The 20,714-nt window shown below is 38.6% G+C and overlaps 1 protein-coding gene across 4 annotated transcripts in view; it reads right to left on the reverse strand.

Moving 5' to 3' along the window:
- Positions 1 to 20,714, reverse strand: part of LOC120532404 (urea transporter 2-like) — a 63,886-nt gene that overhangs the window by 23,204 nt on the left and 19,968 nt on the right. For all 4 annotated transcript variants that reach the window (XM_039758366.1, XM_039758363.1, XM_039758367.1 and 1 more), the window contains 3 exons: positions 19,789 to 19,975; positions 3,078 to 3,267; positions 1,466 to 1,594 (listed from right to left, as the gene is read on the reverse strand). In XM_039758366.1, the coding sequence (XP_039614300.1) occupies positions 1,466 to 1,594; positions 3,078 to 3,267; positions 19,789 to 19,960 (491 nt within the window). In that variant the 5' untranslated portion in view covers positions 19,961 to 19,975. The remainder of the gene's footprint in view (positions 1 to 1,465; positions 1,595 to 3,077; positions 3,268 to 19,788; positions 19,976 to 20,714) is intronic.

The raw sequence follows: 20,714 nt of genomic DNA on the forward strand, positions 1-20,714 counted from the left end.
ACAGCCCTGGGAGAGGTCTTCTAAATTTCTTCCGAGATCTTCCGAGAAGATCACGTATCGTCGCCCTGCTTTTCCTTTCCAGGATTTTTTTTTATAATGGAGAGATTTTGAAACTAATTAGTTTCTCTTCTTTGCGGTAGCTGTCATTGCACTAACAAAGAGTTTAGGATACTGGTGTTTGTAGTATTCTAGCTTCAGCTATAACTATGTAGTTGTTTTGTTTACTTGTGCTTGCTTTTTATCTTGTTCTCTGATACTTTTGATGCTTGCTCCTTCATTCTTGTATGTATTTAACTTGTTTTGTAAGTTGCCTTGAATAAAGGTGTCTGGTAAATTAACAATAATAATAACCTAATAATAATCAGATGTGGAAAGACCAACAAATGGACCGGGAGTTGTGCTGCATACTCACTCATATAAAGTCTGACCTTACAGACGATAAACAGAGTGAATCTGCAGTATTGAGAGACTGTTGCAACATAGTCAATGAAGGACAGCTGGCTGTCGATCACCACCTCAGGGATATGCACATGCTGTATTTGAGAGTCTGCAGCTTAAAGTACAAATTGTTATCTCCCAGGGTGCATCATCTGTTTATACCTTGACAAAAATGCCTAAAGCTTTGTCACTTTTCAGATTTCTCACATACTGTTTCACAACTAAAAGCCTTCAGCTACTAGTCTTCTATACATTGATGGTTATGGCATTGATCTTACAGCAACCCATTATTAGATTTACATAGCAAGCCTCAAAATATGACAAATGCAAAGCATTACTTGGAGTTGCAGTCATTCAAGTCAAAGTGTGGAAGACTGATGTTAGCATGTAATAACATTAAAGACATGTCAGGCTGACATGTTGTCACTTAGAAGAAAACTGTGTTAAAAGAAGACAAAATAATGAACCTTTGCATAACATAACATTACCGGAGGACTGCTGGTAACACTTAATGCATATTTGTGGGTGGTATACAAATTAGAGTTTATTAAAAATGATTTGTGTATCAAAAGACTAAGTGTGTGCAGTGGCTGCAAGGTCTCGATCTAAAACTTTGTTATTCTGAGGTCAATCCTCTGTCTCTCCTGTTAAATTAACTCTGTCGGAAATGACAACATTGATTAAAAGGTTTTAGTAGACTCTATACAGAAGTAAAACCTGCACTGTTAGTCATTTACAGACAGAGCTGTTGCAAGTAATTTTAGTCAAGAAGTCCAGCAAACATTAGATATTGACGTCAATGGAGCTGTTGTAGACCTTTTAAACAATATACTGCCTTGTTCTGGTAAATCAAGTTTAGATTTACATTTAGAAAGAAAATCAAATTTAGATTTAGAACATATAATTTAGAATCGATAAGTCACAAACAGTTCTTCACCACCACACTCCGTACTTGTACCCATTTTCAAGAATGAAAACAAAAATTGAGTAAAATATAAATGCAATGAGTCAAACTTTTTATACTTACCACGCCATGGACATAAAAACATTTGGAAACAGGAGCCACCAGTACCAGTCTCCCTTTTCAGAGAACACTGCCATAAGAAGGCCCACTAGGATCCCATTGTAGCCATACAATCCTGCAGCAATGGCTCCCCTACAAAACAAATTCATGCAGTAAGGAGGCCCATGAAAATTATTTCTTATACAAAATACATTGAGAAACCAAAACATTATGACCACTTGTCTAATATGCTCTACCTCCTCTGTGTGAAGCCAAACAGTTCCAACCCTCCAATGTGTGGATTCTACGAGACCTCTGGAGATGTTCTGTGGTGTCTGACACCATGACATTGGCAGCAGATACTCTCACTCCTGTTAAGTTGCAAGCTAGATCTGCTGTGGATCACACTTGTTCCAACACATCTCACAAATGCTCAAGTGGTTTGAGATCTGGGGAGTTTGGAGGCTACAGAGACACCTTTAAACTTTTCATCATGTTCAAATTTCTTCACGGCCCATGCCACCCTGGCCAGTTCTTTAAGTAGGTGGTATGCATCAAATTAATGTCCACATGAATGCCTGGATCCAGGGTTCCCTGGAAGAACATTGGCCTAAGCATCAAACTCCCTTCACTTGTCTTCTTCCTATCTTGCATGTTGGTGCCTTCTCTTCTACAAGTAAAAAACAAATGATGCAACAGAATGCATGATTCATTGGACCAGGAGACTTTCTTCCATTGATCCAAGGTACAGTCCCAATGCCCACGCACCCATTTAAATAGTGGAATAGTGGGCACTCTGACTGGCCTGTAGCTATGCAGTTCTATACATAGCAGAGTTTGATGCTTTGCATGTCATGACACATTACTGTCATACCCATCATTAAAATTTTCTGCGATTTGTGCAACAGTAGCTCCTCTGTTGGTCTGTACTAGACAGAATAGCCTTGCATTGATGGGTCTTGGCAGCTCAACACCATGAAAGTGGTTTGTGGTTTTCCCTCCTTAGACAAGTGTAGGTTTGTACTCACCATGACTAACTGAGAGCATGCCACAAGCCTTGCCATTTCAGGCATACTCTGAATAAGTCGTCTGGTCAAAACAATTTTGCCCTTATCCATGTCACCTAGGTCTTTACACCTGCTCATATCTTTTGCATTCAATGTGTTGACTACAAGTATCGAATGTCAGCCTCTCATTTAAGATATCCCTGACCTTGACAAAGTTATAAGATAGTCAGTGGCATTTGTTTCATATGGGAGTGCTCATAATATTTTGGCCCCTTTTTGAATAAATTAAATATATATTAAGCTGTTCAGCTATTACATATTGTGACATTCACCTAAATGACCAGAGCCTTATGTCTAGCCAGTCAAAGTAAAGTTAAATATCTTCAAGAATTAGAAGTGAAATGTAAGTATCTGAGGAAAACAAAGCAGACATTGGGAGAATCTGAAAATTCTCTTGGACAGTTATTTGGGTCGTGATTTAACTTCCCTAGAGATGTAAGGTAGGTACCTTTTTTTCTAATCAAATGAATAGACTACCAGGATTGGCCTTGACCACACATCGGATGGTTTAAAAATATATTATACTATAATGTAAAATTAATAAAAACAGCTAACTATGATGGACATACCTGTTTTGCTGGAGAATAAGGGCAGAGATTGTTGCAAACATGGTACCCACAAATCCATTTAGTGCCCACCAAGGGTTTTGTAAAATTAGTCCAGCAAATATAATAAGACCACTCAAAGGATTGTTAACAAACATCACTTGGGCAGCACCCCTCAGAATCCAGTCAAAAAACTGAAATACCACATACTTTCCTGAAACAAAAATACAAATGGTTAAAATTAAAATGGTATAAGATACTAAGGAATAAAAGAGTAACGGAGTAAAGTATTAGTATAGATAGTGTAACTGTCGTCAGGGATTGTCTGGCATCCCGACTAGGTAAAGAAGTGATCCCTTGCAGGAAGGGAGGCCAGATGGATGAAGGGATCGGAGGAGCAGGCTTTACCAGCACCTATACTTCCCTGATACACTGGAGGGAAGCATTCTTGAGCTGGTGCCCCAACATTTTCAACTTGCAGGCCTGCTGGGAGGTGTAGTCCCATGCTACAGCCTTGTGGTGTACCATGCCTACAAACCGTCCCTGCAGTTATAGAGACTTCCACCTGACCATATACTAACTACAGGGTCACGAGGGGTCTGCTGGATCCCAGCCAAGACAGGGCGCAAGGCAGGAAATGTAGAAGGAAAATTTTTTATATTAACAGATAATAGCAAATTAACATATAGAGCCATAAAAAGTAATTAAAAGCTTCTAAAATATTAAGATTAGGCATAAATTAGAATGTTAAGCAAATAAGATTATTAGGTAATAAGGTCTAGCAAATAGTTAACTAAAAAATCAGTTATATTGCATTATTTTTTAGGCTTACATTAAAATTTCCAAAGTAAGAAAAGAACAGCTAATTGATACACCGAGACTAGCTGTGATTCAAGGCTAGGAAGTGATAAAACAGAGTAGATGCCTCTGAAAGGCGCGTATCAAAAAAGCAGCTGGGCTGATGAATCAGCAGAAAGGCTTTTGCTGTAAGCAGGGTCATGCTGAGCTAATGCGTGAAGAGAAAATCTTAGTAAATTCAGGCATTAACAAAAATATTAGAAGAATATATTAGCAATTAACTTTAGAAAGAAATTAAGACAAATCAAGCATGCCAAGCAATGATTAAATGAAAGCAAATACTATACTTCTTTTTAATTAAAGCTTAAGCTTCAGGTCACTATTATAAAAAGTTTGGAAGGTTTAAGAAAGAAAACGATGAGAGGAAACCCATATATGGAATTGAAGCCTTGGCCAGTTAGAGAAAATGGGAACAGCATAGAAAGATAACAAATTCCACAAGGGGGCCAGTGATAGGAAAAGTAAGGAGATAATAAGGGTTCCCATGGAAACTCAAGGTTCGGCCAGACAGTAATAGAAGGGAGTCAGAAGTGGGATGGGCAAGAGAGCTCATTATAGTGAGGTCAGAAAAGATAGGAAATTACATAAGTAAAGCCCAAAGATGGTAAGAGGAAGCCATCCACCCAGTCTTAGACCAATCAAAATAAGCCGAACAGACACCAAGAGGAATAATGGACAGTAAAACCAGGTGCAGAATGAGCTAATTGAATGAGGTAAAAATGATAAGAAATTGTTATAAAAACTTCAATTGCTGTAATGATCGTCGCTCAGCTCAACTTGGCCGTATTGGGTTGAGTCCTTGTTATTTTTGTGTTGATTTATTGCAATAAAGCCTTAAAACTCTGTCTGTCTATCTTGAGTCCTAATAGCCTTTATTTTTAGGTAAAAAGCCTTCTGATGATGAATTTTCGTCACAACAGAAACAAACCCCGGGCAGGGTGCCAGCCCACCACAGGGCACACACACACACTCACACACCAAGAACACACTAGTGATAATTTAGGATCGCCAATCCACCTAACCTGCATGTCTTTGGACTGTGGGAAGAATCTGGAGCACCCAGAGGAAACCCATGCAGACACAGGGAAAACATGCAAACTCCACACACGGACGCGTACCCAGGTCTCCAAACTGCGAGGCAGCAGCGCTACTGCTGCGCCACCGTGCCGCCCAACTTACAATTTATTTTAAATCCAATATTTGGGCTGGTTCAGCCTCCACTGATGAGATTTCTGAGAATTATATGAATTATAAAGGGCACACATACACACATACATTGTATATATTGCGGCGGACGCCTGGCAGCTTATCCCGGCCGGGACACCCCTGAAATGAAAGGATAGGGGAACACTGCCTCCCCCAAAATGTTAGATGGCAGCTCTCCTGGAGTGTAGCCGTGCCCCAGATTCCCTCAGGGCATCCTGGGACTTGGAGTCCAGTTTCTCAGCCCTGTTGGGTGCCACCAGGGGGAGCTGTGAAACGACCTAGGGAGTCATGCTTTCCTTGCAGCCCAGAAGTGCTTGGAAGTCACATGCGAAGAAGAGCAGGAGCACTTCCGGGTCAAGGACTATAAAAAGGACTACTGGAGACCCAGCAAGCGAGCTGGAGTTGGGAAGGAGTGTGACAGAGCTTGCTGGGAGGTGGAGGAGAGTATTGAATTGTGCCGCTAAGATAAATAGGAGTCTACAAAACACTCCAATCAACAAGGCGGCATTCAGATAAGTCGACATGAGTCAGGAAATACTGGTGGAACTAGTTGATTGGATTGAATAATAAAGAGTCAGATGACGTCATGTATTAGATGAAGTAATTGTAAAGAAAAGTATAAATGAACTGCATTATTAATTTCTCACTTCATTAGACTGAGTCAAGCTTCGTGACTGCCTTCTTTGAAGATAGACTTTCCCCGTTTACTTATAAACTGAAAATGAAACTCAATGGTACGAATACAAACAAAAATGTTGCTCTCTGATGCTCTAATAAATAAATTTCTGCCTATCAAGTGCCTATCACTTTTATAAGTGGTGTTCTGGACTTGAAGAAACTCTGTCTCTACTACACTCTAGTCAACAAGTGATGCATCCTTCTGAGTGGCTGGGCTTTTATGGTCCTGGGATCGGAAGGGGCAAAGTCAATTACCCTCACTGGACAGTTTTTCAGCACTGTGGAGGCAAAGGAAGACAACACAGTTAGTTGCACAACCCCCTCTCAGCCTGATGTTGTATTACATACCTGGGAAAAACCTGGAATGTGACCATCTGACATGGATGGACGACAACATATATTGTCACGCATGTGCTCATGGGAAACAGCTTGAAGGCTTGAATGACAGCAGTTCTCCACTGAGACAGAAGGTGGCACTATGTACTAACAACCTCTCTTCTTCCCCTTTTGTATAAAAGGATGATTGATCCCTGACATCACATCAGGAGTTGATCACCTGGACCAGCCTCTTCCTCCCAGAATGCCTTAAGTATGTAAGAGCCACCAACAAAAAAAACCTTAGGCAGAAGTTGAGACAACTCTATTTAGCATTATAACATGCATTGTCTTTATATTTATTATTGAGAATTATACAGGGTTGGCTGCAAGGTGCCCCAAAACTCCAACCTTGTCCTGTGGTAACTTTTACTATCTTATACATAAACATCTACGTGTGGAAGTGTGTGTGTCTGTCTGTCTGTCCGGCCCGGAAGTGAGAGGTGGAGTCGGGGTAAGGAATCCACCTCTGAGGATACAGAAGCGATGCGAGCATGTCGGCAAAACAGTATCTCTTTTACTTTTCTACCGGCGCTAATACACAAGTGAGGTGAGCACATCGGCAAAACAAAACCTCCTAGGACTGAAATGCCCAGAGTAGTTCTTTTAAATAACCTGACATCACTACATTTCAATTTTTCTTCTGATGATTTCAATAGTTTCTAGGACCCTGTGCTTTTTATACAGCTACTATATACATATATATGTATGTTCATGTATAAAACCCACAAATGACTGCTACATTGTTTGATTTCCTATAATTTTCACAAATTATTCAAGTTAGTAGTAACATAAAATAACAATTGTTATGGTCTGGCTTATGCATTTAATTTTTTCCAACCAGTTTAGCGATCAGGCAGAAATCCAGCCCTGGAGTGTTTTTAATTCTTAAGACCAACCGCTAAAGTGACTTGTGTAGCTCGTCAGATGTTAACACCAAACATTGCTAGTGTGCGAAAATGATCTAAAACAATATAATAGGATTAAATGGAGTCACACAGTTGAATGAGTCAGAGTGTTCTCTCTTGTTTTATAAAAATGCCACCACTCCCCAAATTTTGTGACCCTAGGCAATCACCCCCTTTTTGATTTACTGCGTACTTTAAACAGTGGAACTGGCATATCAAGTGAAATGCATTTCAGGGCTGAAACACTGTAATGTGTTTCCTATTACATTTGTCAATAAATAGTTTGTTATACTGTAGTTTTATTGATTTTATAATAAAGTGCCCATTTTTAGAATGTTTGGAACAGTTTATTACAAAACCACTGTAAGGTTCATGTAGGTTTAGGGCTCCATTTTAATTACTTGTAGCAGATGGGTACCTGTGGGCTAAAAATAATTACTCCATAGATTACCAGGTAAGGTGACCAGAACTGTAATAATTGTTTATTTCACCCAATATATGAAAAGAGACAATGGCAGAAGTGAAGATTTTTGAGAAAGTATACCCTGAATTGAATTGGCACTCCTACTGGGTTTGGTTTCTCCCTTGTGCAGGACATTTCTTGAATGAGCTGTGGTTTCTCGTGCCCTCAAACAATTGGATCAAATGGTTTTCCTTACAAGAGATTTGCACTGGATTTAATTAAAAGGAGCATTTTTAAAAGGAACATCGAGAGAGCACCTTTACTGTGTTACCAAACTTATATTTCAAATTCACTTGATATTTCACTACTACCATTATACTGTAAATAAGGTGATCTAAATTCTCCTCCCTGCATATCTTGTACCATCTTTTGAGTTCTTGTTTTTGCACTGGCATGAATTAGGAGGTGTGTACACAAAGGTTGCAATTACCAGACTCATTTTTTTCAATTTTGTCATCTTGATTGTTTAATAAATTTCATTTCAATTTGACTGTCATTTTAATACACAGTAAGATTTATTCTAACATTAATATTTTCATCAATGAGGTCCAATAAAATTACCAAGAGAGAAACTGCTGTAGAATTATTGTAGAGCAGGGGTAGTCAATTATGATTTAAGGAGGTCTGGATAGAGAAAATTTCCTCATGTACAGGTCCACAGCATCATCGTGTTTAAGTTGCATTATAATTTAACTATCATTACAATTAAGTTATATATTTTGAAGTAGCATTGCCATTGTATCAACATCAGTCAATAACTCAAATCAAACAGAGAAAGCTATAATTCAATGTCATTTCAACAATATTTATTTTCAGTGCAACTCTGGACTCTGGAGGGCTACATACAATAATAAACAATAAATAAAATAAATAAGAAAAAATAAATAAAAGTAAAAGCAAGGTAAATTTGACATTCAAATCAGAATTATAAATAATAAGTACATTCATAATAATAATAATAAGTTTTAACATTTCAACAAAAAAAAAGACTTGGAGTCATATAAGAGTTTTTAATATATGCACAACTGAACAGGCTTAACCAGTTTCACAGTAAATCTGAAGATCTTTAAATAACCAAACGTATCTTCCCCTCTTTCTTTCCCTCATATCTCACAGCCTACTTTCTCTTGTTCAGTGACAGAAATGAGCTCTTGCCTTGTCTGCCAGTTTCATAGTGGTGTTTCACATTTCCACTTTTAACCACCACCACCGTCTCAAACAACTCGGTGCATTCGTGGATTAAAAGCCCGGTTTTCGGTGTCAAGCTTATTCCGTTTAGCAAAAGCCATGTCACATTGACTCACTATTTCACCGCTTTTCTCTCTCTTGTCTTCTCACTTCTTTATATTTTTCTCTCCGTGTCTCTGCCGCTGCCACAAGAGTGCAGGTTTTCCGCGCCTCTATTCAGTGAAGGCCCGACCTACTCTGCCTGTGATTGGCTGACATTCTTGCATTCACTTTGACCAATCTCAGTCTTCATGCTTAAACCCAACCAACTCGAACCCACGAAGGCAAGAAGTACTGGACAATCAGAGACACGTAGGCAGCCCCTTTCACTGAGTAGCGGTGTAAAAACACTGTCAGAAAAGAGTTCCCGGTAAAAATGTAATCGCTGTCAAAACTAAAGAAAACTCAATGATATGTCTGTTCCAGGTCTGGTATTCAGACTGCTTCATGTTTTACAAATGTTATGTGGCAGCCTTATGCTAAAATCATTAAAATTTATTTTTTCCTTCATCAAGCAACACTTAATACTCCAGAATGACAAATCGAAAACAGGATTTTAGAAATATTAGCAAATTTTATTAAAAATAAAAACTGAAATATCCCATTGACACAAATATTGTGATCATTTCCTCATCATTTAGTTAAAACACCTTTGGCTTCGACTCCTGCCTGGAGTCTTCTTGGGTTGACATGACAAGCTTCACACACCTGGATTTGGGGATTTTCTGCCATTCTTCTCTGCAGGCTCTGTCTGGTTGGATGGATACCTTTGGTGGGCAGCTGTTTTCCCAGACTCCCCAGGGAAGTTTGATTAGCTCAATTCTGGGCTCTGGCTTGGCCACTCTTTTGTTGTGATTGCTTTCTGCTTAGGGTCCTAGTCCTGTTGGAATGTGAACTTTTGGCCCAGTCTGAGGTCCACTGCACTCTGCAGCAGGTTTTCATTAAGGATATCTCTTTACTTTGCCCCATTCCATTTTAACTCAACCCTGAATAATCTCCCAGCCCCTGCTGCTGCTAAAAAACAACCCCATATAATGATGTGGACACCTGCATGCTTCACTGTTGGAATGGTACTGTACAGATGATAAGTGGTGTCTGGTTTTCTTCAGACATGATGCTAATCTTGATTTCATGAAACCTGAGAATTTTGTTTCTCACATTCTGAGAGTTCTTCAGGTGGCCTTTTGCAAACACTAAACTGGTTTTTGGCCACTCAATCATAAAGTCCAAATTAATGGAGTGTTGCAAAGGTGGTTGCCCTTCTGGAAGTTTCTCCGCTCTCCACATAGGTTCTTTAGAACTTAGCCAGAGTGGCTATCTGGTGCTTGGTCATGTCTCTTACTAAAGTTGCATTTTTTTTTCCAAATTTCTTTCATATAGGAACCATGGAGGCCACTGTCCTCTTGGGAACCTTCAATGCTGCAGATTACTGAAGTGCTGCAGTGGTGCTCATCCTTCTGGAAGTTTCACGACTCTCCACACAGGTTCTCTAGAGCCTATCCATAGTCACTAGTGGGTTCTTAGTCATCTCTCTCTTACTAAAGCCCTTCTCCCCCGATTGCTCAGCTCCAGGATGAGTCCTGAGCTTTCTAAATTTCTTTCACATGCAAATTACAGAGGCCACTGTGTTCTTAGGAACCGTCAATGCTGCCAGAATTTTTTGTACCTCTCTTCAGATCTGTGCCTTGGCACAATGATATCTCTAAGCTCTGCAGAAGATTCTTTCAGTCTCATAAATCGCTTATTGATCTGATACACAATTGTGGGACCTTCTCTAGACAGGTATGTGCCTTTCCTAATCATGTGCAATCAATTGAATTGACCACAGGGGGATTCCAAACGTAGTGTAGAAACATCTCAACAATGATAAATAGATTGGGAATAACCTAAACCTAAATTTCAAGTGTCATATGAAAAGGTCTGACTACCTTGGTCAATGTGATATTTCAGTTTTGTATTTATAATTAATCTGCAAAAAATTCTAAAATCCTGTTTTTGCTTGGTCATTTTGGAGAACTGAGTGTTGCCTGATGTGGGAAAAATGAATCTAAACGATTTTAACATAAGTCCATAACAAAATGTTAAAAATGTGAAGGGCTCTGAAGGGTGGGGATCGATCTGTTCTTAGCATAATTCTTTTTTTTTTTTTTTTTTTTGTAAAAATGTGATTGCTATGTATTGATTGTAATAAAATTAATAAAAAAAAAATAAAAAAAAAAAAAAATGTGATGGGCTCTGAACACTTCCTGAAGGTACTATATGTGCTTACTGTTTTTGGCACTCAGCCACAGAAAAGCACTGCTTCAGCATTCCTTCCATCCCAGCCTATTTAGTTTTGCACTCCATTTTTCTCTTTTGTCATTTATTTGCTCATTCTTGCTCATACAGTTTTTCAGACATACATCAATTATCTATATTTTGATCTTATATTTTGACAGTACACCACAATACGTCACAAGGTAACCCTGCTCTCTGACATAATCTCTTTCTTCTAATCTCTTACATAATTAGTATACTGGTAGTATTATGATTATTCCGGTAATCTGTCTAAGTGGAGCAGTTAGTTCTTAACTTTATTATTAATACCATTCAGTCTATTGAAGAAGCTCATAGGGTATGGTGTACTGTTCCAGAAGTTTTCATTCTTACAGATAAAGTGACAAAATACTAAAAGGTGTCAGAGGCACATCTGTCACTATTGTCAGGGGTGACACACCTAGTGGGTGTTGTGGGAGTTATTGCATGACTTAGAAGCACCCATAAGTTAATTTATCCAGGTGATAGATGAGGAAGTGTTTTACAGAAGCAAAATGTCACCATCGTGTGCAGCTTGTGGTGCATGCCCAGCACAGGAAAAACCGACCTTCTGGGCACAGAACTTGAGAAGCACCTGGAAATTGAATTTCATCTGCTTACAGCAGAGGACTGTTTGTTAAGACATAGCCTAGGAAACCTAATAACACACAGGATTACCTGCTCCTTCATACATATATAAGCGTGGGTTGTGGGGGAGAATCAAAAGACTTTAAATCTGATCATAAATTGTACTTTTCATAAATCAATTAAACAATAAACTAGGAATTAAACTTGTATTGCCACAGTGTGCATGACTAACAACAGGTCAGTCCTACGCGGTGAGGAGAAGTAGCCAACAACTACAAATCTTCTGCACAGTGCTTTTGTTTTCTCCACCTCACCACCAGATGAGGAAAAGACCTCTGGTCTTTCAAACCCAAAATATTGTAAAATGCTATTATGTTACGTACCCTACTAGCACATGTAATTTCTGTCATCACTGTTATTTGTGAATACTTGAATACTTAATAAACAAAAATTTGTCTTTTGATAAACAAAATAAGCAAAAATGAAAAAGTTCTTCATATGATCCTACTCAGGGTATGCAGGTTTGACAATGGAGAGATGGATAAAAAAATCTCATTCAAAAAACCTAATTATATTTTTTTTTGGGGGGGGAGTTTTTCCTTGTCTTCTTAGATAGTGAAGGCAAGGGGGATGTCAAAAGGCAGGACCTGTTAAAGCACATTGCGGCACTCCTTGTGTGATTTTGGGCTATACAAAAATAAAGTGTATTGTATTGTATTGTACAAGTTAGCAGCTTCAGCTTCCTGGGTGTCCAGATCACTGATAGCCTTTTGTGGCCTCTCAAACAACCACCTGCATCCCCAAAGAGCCCCAGCGAAGGTTCTTTTTCTTGAGGAGGATAAACAGCATTGAGGTTCGAACCAACGTCCTGGTGGACTTCTACCACTGTATTATTGAGAGCATCCAGACCAGAATCATCACAGTGTGGTTTGTTTACCTGACCTGCTAGGATTGCAAGCTCCTCCACAGGACTTACATACTGCTTCTAAAATTATCAAGCCTAAACTTACACAGCTTAAAACCATGTCCTCCACCTGATGTCCAAGGGGTGCTGAATCCATTATCTCTGATGCCAGACATCCAGCTCATCCACTGTTTTCACGTCTACTGATATACAGTACCCTTCCGGAGCCTCACTACACTCTACACCCACCCAGGCCATAAGGTCACTAAACTCTCAGTAACCTGATATTATCTGCCCTGTACTGTACCCACCCTCAAGACTGTGGCACAAGAATTTCACTGTGCTCTCAGAGTGTATATGACAATAAAGATCTAATCTAATCGAATCTAATATAATCTAATCAACAACAACATGTTATTGGCTGTTGTTCAAATGTCTTCATTCTTCAGATAGCAGGTGAGGAAAACACCAAGAATACTCTGGGACTCTCCCATGGCAGCTCTCTTTAAAACTATGCAAACATTGCCAATAACTGGCCAGAGTCAATCGAGCTAATGGTGGTTTGCTGTACATACCCGGCTGCAATATGTCTCAATTAAACTGGCTGGTTATAATCCAAGGAAGCAGCATGGCACAGGCATTGATGTATGTGCTCAACAACTTCAAATTGGGAATGACTGGCTCCAGCAGACCCCCGTGACCTTGTAGTTAAGATATAGCAGGTTGGATAATGGATGGATGGATGACTACATCACTTTCTCCCACAAAGGTGCATTCACCCAAACTCTAATCTCCACTGTAGGTTTGGTTTACTAGCTGGCCTTTCAGAACAAGAAGATAATTTAACATGGTTTAAATCAGATCATTTAAGTTGGTTCAAACCAGATGCACCTTCTGTTTTAAAGGTGCATTGGAAATACTTAGAGAGTCGCAAGACACTCTCCTTCATCTACAAGAACAGCACATCATTTGGTCTCTCTGTCTTTCCCTCTGTTTTTCTCTAGCAACCTCAGGGTGGCTGTACCTCTGAGCCCATGAAGTGCCAGATCCCCACCTGGTCATTTTCTTAATTAAAGTGGAACCCAGTACAGCTCATCCAAGATAGGGATGATATGCTGACAGCCAGCAACCAGGTAGGCAGGTTATTTTCTATTACTCTTAAATGGGCTGTTTACAACAGTCATTATGTGCACCAAATTACTGTGTTGACATATAAAACATCTCTAAAAATTCCTAAAATATATGGCATTGTCTGCCCTGATAAGTTTCTGGAACTGCTTCTAAACTACTTTAGCATTTATAATGTCAGCAGTGTAATTATAATTTCTTTCATTCCTTAGTTAAATAAAACTATAACTAGTAATAATTACTAAAGGTAATACAAAATGTGAGTTTTAATTCATTCTTGGGTGTGCAAAATTCCCTGCTTCATTCTCAAGCTGGGCAAGAAATGCCTAGTAGGACTATTGTGCATACATGAAATTTTTGTTCATTTGTTTTAACATACTGCCTGCTTGTTTGTGGTTTCAGTTTAAAGTTTGCTGCTACCTTTACTAAGTGTGTGTTGTGTGTTACTGCGGTGCTAAATGTAGTTTAATATCACAGCGAATACTTCAACTTATATTAATGTTTCGTTTTTAGATTTACAAATGCACCATTATGGCCACATTTGCTGTTCGTGAATGAATATGTTATTACATTTATTTACTGTTAACCTTTAAGGAGCGATACACAGTACTTTACTTTGCTCAAAGACGCTAATATCCATCCATCCATCCATTTTGTAACCCGCTGAATCCGAATACAGGGTCACGGGGGTCTGCTGGAGCCAATCCCAGCCAACACAGGGCACAAGGCAGGACCCAATCCTGGGCAGGGTGCCAACCCACCACAGGACACACACAAACACACTAGGGCCAATTTAGAAACGCCAATCCACCTAACCTGCATGTCTTTGGATTGTGGGAGGAAACCAGAGCGCCCGGAGGAAACCCACGCAGACACGGGGAGAACATGCAAACTCCACGCAGGGAGGACCCGGGAAGCGAACCCGGGTCTCCTAACTGCGAGGCAGCAGCGCTACCACTGCGCCACCGTGCCGCCCGACGCTAATATCAACTTCATTTAAGTGTACATAAATGTATTAAGACATAAAGCATTTCTTTCGTATACAAACACTATTTTTGGCCTTAATAACATGCCTTTATTCTGAAAGTAAGGTAATGGTGCCATCTACTAGTTGGCTTAAAGAATATTTAAAGTTTGAGGGACTGATGTTTGGCAATTGCAGTTGCTCTTCCTGCGTAATCTATAATGTTTCAGTTTGACATTTGATCATTTATGTTTGTATATGTACTCCATCTCTACTTGTCTACCTTTTATATTTATTTCTGTTCAGATACCACACACATATGCACATACATCTATGAAAGTACTTGATGAAAGCCTGAAAATGGGTTCAAACTACTCTCTGGTGTGCTGCCGTTCTTTCTAACCAAAGAATTAGGCCAGCAGGTGTACAATCAGCCCAGGAAAGTACAACTGTCCCCCACAGCAGGGCCAGACATGATTCTCAAACAAGAATACCCACCTGGGGACAACTTGATAAGATGTTTGTACTAAACAGCAGCAGATTTTTCAGCTAAACAGGCTCTACCCACTTACTCTTACAATTTCCTCAATGTCTGTGCATTTTAAATATTCAAGGGTTACAATGCCCCATTTCAACTCTCGTATTAGACAGGTACTGTAAAATATGCAAAGACAGAGTGAGTGAAAAAAAGTGAACAAAATACTTGGTACTGGGACAAAATAGAAAGCTAAAATTTGTGCTATCAATTCAGGAGCTCAGCTGCACAGGGTAATGGAATCTTAATAATAAATTTGTATATTGTAATGAGTGATGCAACATAAGAGACAGACACATACACATAAGTCACTGCAAGTGTTTGGTCCCACACGACTGAGAAGTGCTTTTGTATCTGCTACGATATCTTTCTGTCATTTTGACTATTGCATCTCTATGGCATAACAGTAGCAAACAGAGTTCAGATAAGCATTGTGGTATAGATATTATACTCTACTGTGTGTTAAAATGCTACAGCTATATTACAGTATGACACATTTGCATTTCCAGTTAGACAGTAATGTTAACTTACTTTAGTTACTCATTTAGACATGCAATCAGAAGATGGATGCTGTGCAACCTCATCCATGGATCTGCTAGAGTGGTTTCAATGTCATTATGCACATTTACTGATTCGGGTGTTTTAAGAATCAAAGTCTACATCTCCTGTGGCTCATCTCTTTTAATGACAGTCCTTTTCACTTCCTCTAAATAGGAACTGACAAACTATTTAGTTTGAATGCATATTTTGCAATTCATATTATCAGTAAGTATGACTCCCACATTATTGTAATACTGTGATCAACAGACAACAACACTTGCAACAACTTATCGTTCACTTTTACCACTACTCCACAGATGTCTTTGAATGGAAATGTACAGTATAATATGATTTTATGGAAAAGGTTTTCCTTTGCAAATAGTTTTTTTTTTTAACACATGCAATGTGTTCTCCACACATGCAACGCACATTTTATGTGTATCAGGGGACTTTTTAAGAGATGTTTTGGTTGTATATAGCTTATCGCAATCCTAAGCTTAATCTCTGTCGGACAACGTTAACAGGAGCAGCATTTGCTTTTTGCAGCTTCAAAATCACCACCCCTTCTTTAAGCACCACCTTCATGTGACAGTGACACACCCACATTTAAGCACAGTTCACTCATGGTTGTCTCCAGACATATATATTATATGCCTGGCTCTACGAGACTAGTTGTCGGTTAAATGAGTTACTGCAGTGACACCTCTATGAAAGTAAAACACAATTAACAATGATTTCAGAAGCATTTACATAAAATGCATATAGCTCTGTAAGCTGTTATGCATCAAGCAAATGAATATGTACTTATTATTTAGGTCACGTTTATTGTTTATTTTTAGCATCAAAAGAAAAAAGCAACTATCTTACAAACAAATGTGTGTCACAACTATTTCCATATTAGTTTACCTAATAACCCTGATTACTTTACACAAGGTTAGCCAACTAGGGAAGTCTAAGATAGGCATAGCCCTAGTTAAAATAACCATGAAATGTTTAATAAACCAGTTGCATTTGTACTAAAACTAGCTGTCACCCCGTAGCTCTGCCTGCATGGTAGTGAAACAGGACAAACTTTAAAAATCAATAAACAAACAGGTATCGCTAGCCAGATGGAGGCAAGGTGAGCTCCAAAACATGGTCAAGGGATTTAAATGGAGGCTGGCATGTGAGTGAGGAGGGCCCCGCCCGGCTTCCCACTCCTGACATCACGCTTTCCCCTCCCCTCGGCCCACAGTGTCTCTCTCGGATTTGCACAAATAAATCGCTCCTGCAAGTGAACTATGATACTTAGCGTGATGATAGAAGTCCCAAAATCAACTAGAATGTTCAAGCAAATTATAGAAAAAGTATTTCTCTAGTGAAAAGTGGATTTTTCATATATATATATATATAGTGATATATGGCCGGCAATTTATCCCGGCCAATACCCCCAAGCTGCCAGATGGAGCTCTCCCTGCAACATGGAGGTGCCCCGAATTCCAGCAGGGCCTCATGGACCTTGGAGTTTTAATGCACAGCCCTGCTGGATACCATGGTGGCAACCAGGGGACGCTGCAGGGAGGATCAGAGACTTGTATCGTCCGTATAGCCCGAAAGTACTTCCCAGTCACGGGGACAGAGGAGATGACGTACCTTCGGGCTGAAGAGAAGAAGAAATTTTCATCTAACCCGGAAGTGCTGGGAAATCACATGGACTGAAGGATAGAAGCACTTCCGGGTAATGGACTATAAAAGGACTCTGGGAAATCCCAGTAGACGAGCTGAGTTGGGAGGAATGGCGACGAAGTGCCTGGGAGTGGAGGATTGTGATTGTATTGTGGATTATTGATTGTACATTGTGTATCGTGGAGGTGCTTTGTGCACACTTTATTGAAGAAATTAAAATATTTCTGATTTTTATCTGGTGTCTGATGTGTGGTCTGAGGTTTCAAGGGGACAATAGTGCCCCCTATCTGTCACATATATATATATATATATATATATATATATATATATATATATATATATATATATATATATATATATATATATAAAGAGAGAGACAGAGATAAGTTTGGAATAGTCATGTTACAAAGCAAGGTTCCACAAAACTACAAAACAGACTTCACTTCAAAATATAGGCCAGAATCTAAAACTCAAAAACAAGGGGCCAAACCTATATATTTCAAAAGGGAGAGGGGAATTACAAAACTCCTTGTTATACTACTCACAAGTATCCAAAGTGGCAAGGCTGAACAGCAGCATAGGCTAGGTCCCCTGATCTCACTGAACTGCTTACTGGCAATGAAGATTGTGAGCAACCACATGCGTGTGTTTTAAGATGCAGAAGATGGGAGTCAACATCTAAAAGTGCAGAAGCACCATTATCAAAAACCAGACGTCTAAACTGTAAACTAACTCTATAAACAAGATTAGAGTTACTAACAAAAGGACACAGTTACCACTAGAGTCAAAAAATTAAAACTGTCAACCAAATGAAGAAGTAGGATGCTATGAATTATTACAAAGACAACCAAACACTAAGAGCACAAGACTAACGTTGTTCAAGGTTTCAGTCCACAATCTCTGACTAAGAGCTTGAATGTTGTGACGTGTTTTATAGCAGAGTCTTCATGATGTGTTGTGTTGAGCCTCCTGGGAGGTAGCACTTTAGCACCTAGAAAACTATTAAGAAACCACTGAAGCCACAAAATGGTGGTGTGATGCAATTTAAAATTAGACAACAAAGACATACATATTTTTCTTAAACTAAATCATTTATACCAAATACAAAGATGGTTATATTCCTTGTGGTTTAAGCTTAGAAAATATCCATAATAGATGAATGAACAAATGTATCTGAAGCAACAAAAAATTCAAATGAGGTGTCCTAATTCTTAACACCTGTGGCCCAAAAGAAATAAAACCAAACATGAGATTGTAAGGAAAAGTCTCAACAAAAATGTTCAATATTCAAAAACCTCAAAGCAAGAAAACAAACCAAAATCCTCAATCCAAAAACAAAAAGCAGAGCCAAGAAACCAACAATGATCATAATGAGAAGGTAAAATGGCAAAAAGAATTCCTGAAGGAAAGATTTAAAAAAGAGCTAAAAAAAACAAGAACTGGTAAGCTAGCTAAATGTCTCTGCCCTGGTTTGAAGGCTCCATGTTCATTATAAGCTGCAGAGTCAAGGTACATAACTACCAAATAAAAAACAAACACCGTATATACTCACATATAAGTCGGGTGTTGAAACCCAAAAAATAGATCATAAAATCAGACCACAACTTATACGACCGTTCAAAAATGCCATACTTAATTTTTTTTTTTTACATCTCCTTGCCTCCTCCAATCTCGTACCAGTTTCTCAGATACATCGAATTTTGTTGGAGCAGCACAGTTACCAATTTCTTTCGCTACTTCAACGATGTTTAATTTAAAACCTGCTTCATATTTTCTTCTGATTGAATGCTCCAACGTAGATAAGGGATTCTCTAACGATAAAGGTGTATGAGGGTGTGAGATACAAAAACACAAATCAGTGCAAATGTTGCTTCATAATAGTTCAGTATTACCGTGTGCTCACAATAGAGACAGAGAGAGAAAGAGGATAGGCGCACATGCTGATACAGCGCATTGCTGCACCCACAAAGAAAAAAAAGGTTGTGCGCTCCGTGGTTACTCTCTCAGGTGGGCGTTAGCATATCATAATCACTTGCACCAATAGCGTGAATTTTCCACATTCGACTTATAAGACCGACATTATAAAATACCAGAACTTATACTGTAAAATAAAGTCCCAACGTATCCACGTAAGAGTTTATCAGCGAGTATATACAGTAACCAAGAATAGAATGTAACAAAAATATTAACCTTAAAAAAAAAAAATATATAAAAAAATGTATGATAGTAAACTGAAGCCAAAAATGAATGGTAAAAACCCTATTCAGGTCAGAAATAACTTAAGTGGGGCATAAGAAATCCATACCCAGCAAAATACATTACTCAGAAATTAAAAATTCTTATGCATCTCTAAATTTGCATGAGATATGCAGTAAAAAAATAAAAAGATATTTAATCTTACCCTTCAGCCATTTGGCAAAGGCATGCATGTCTCCTGAGATAAAAGAAACGCCTTTCCAGAGCTGTGACTTAAAATTTTGTAGTTTTTGGAATTTTCCTGTGTCCTTTTGATTTTCATGATGCTGCTCCGTTGCTTGATTTTGTTCATGGCTTGAGGAATTTATTTCATCCATAAGTGGATTTAGTTCCTAAAGAAAGAAATGTAGTATGCATTTTAGTTGTATTTTGTCTTTAGCAGACTTGTGGTTACAATTTAAAGTCGTCCTTTACAATCTTAATTAGTTTTCTCAAATTGCAGCGGGTTCACTGTACTCCTTGTTTTCTAATAAAAGTAGTCACATCACTAATTACTTTACCTTTACATTACTTTATAAACCCAAATAAAATTATATACCAACTGGAAAGTCAAAAGATGACACTTTCACTATTTTAATAAAAAGGAAATAACCAATCAATCAAACTTTATTGTCATACATACAGAGCAAAGTGTACAAGTAGAAAGAAATTCTTACTGAATTGTCTACATCACAGACTACAACCATTGACTAACAATTAATGGCACAATTAACAGCACAGTAATACAGCAATACAGAACAATAAATACTAAACTAAAGAGTTCAAAATACTGTGCAATTGCTAACAACATTACAGCCTGGAGTCATCATGAATGCAAAAGTAATTTGATTTTTGCTGAAAGATATACATTTTTCTAGCAAAGAAGTGGAAATCCTGAAGGGACATTGTCAAGCATTGATAATATAGTGGCACGCTGTAATCATGCCTAGAAGGTTACATTCAAAAGTATAAAATTATTTAATTGTAATTTTAATTCACAAAGACACCATCTTTATTTTAGATGTTGCAGCTTCATAGCTACACGCAACCCCAGGTTGCCAATTGCCTGGATCAGGAAGTCGCAATCATTGT

This window comes from Polypterus senegalus, chromosome 7, assembly GCF_016835505.1.
Source record: "Polypterus senegalus isolate Bchr_013 chromosome 7, ASM1683550v1, whole genome shotgun sequence".
NCBI lineage: Eukaryota > Metazoa > Chordata > Cladistia > Polypteriformes > Polypteridae > Polypterus > Polypterus senegalus.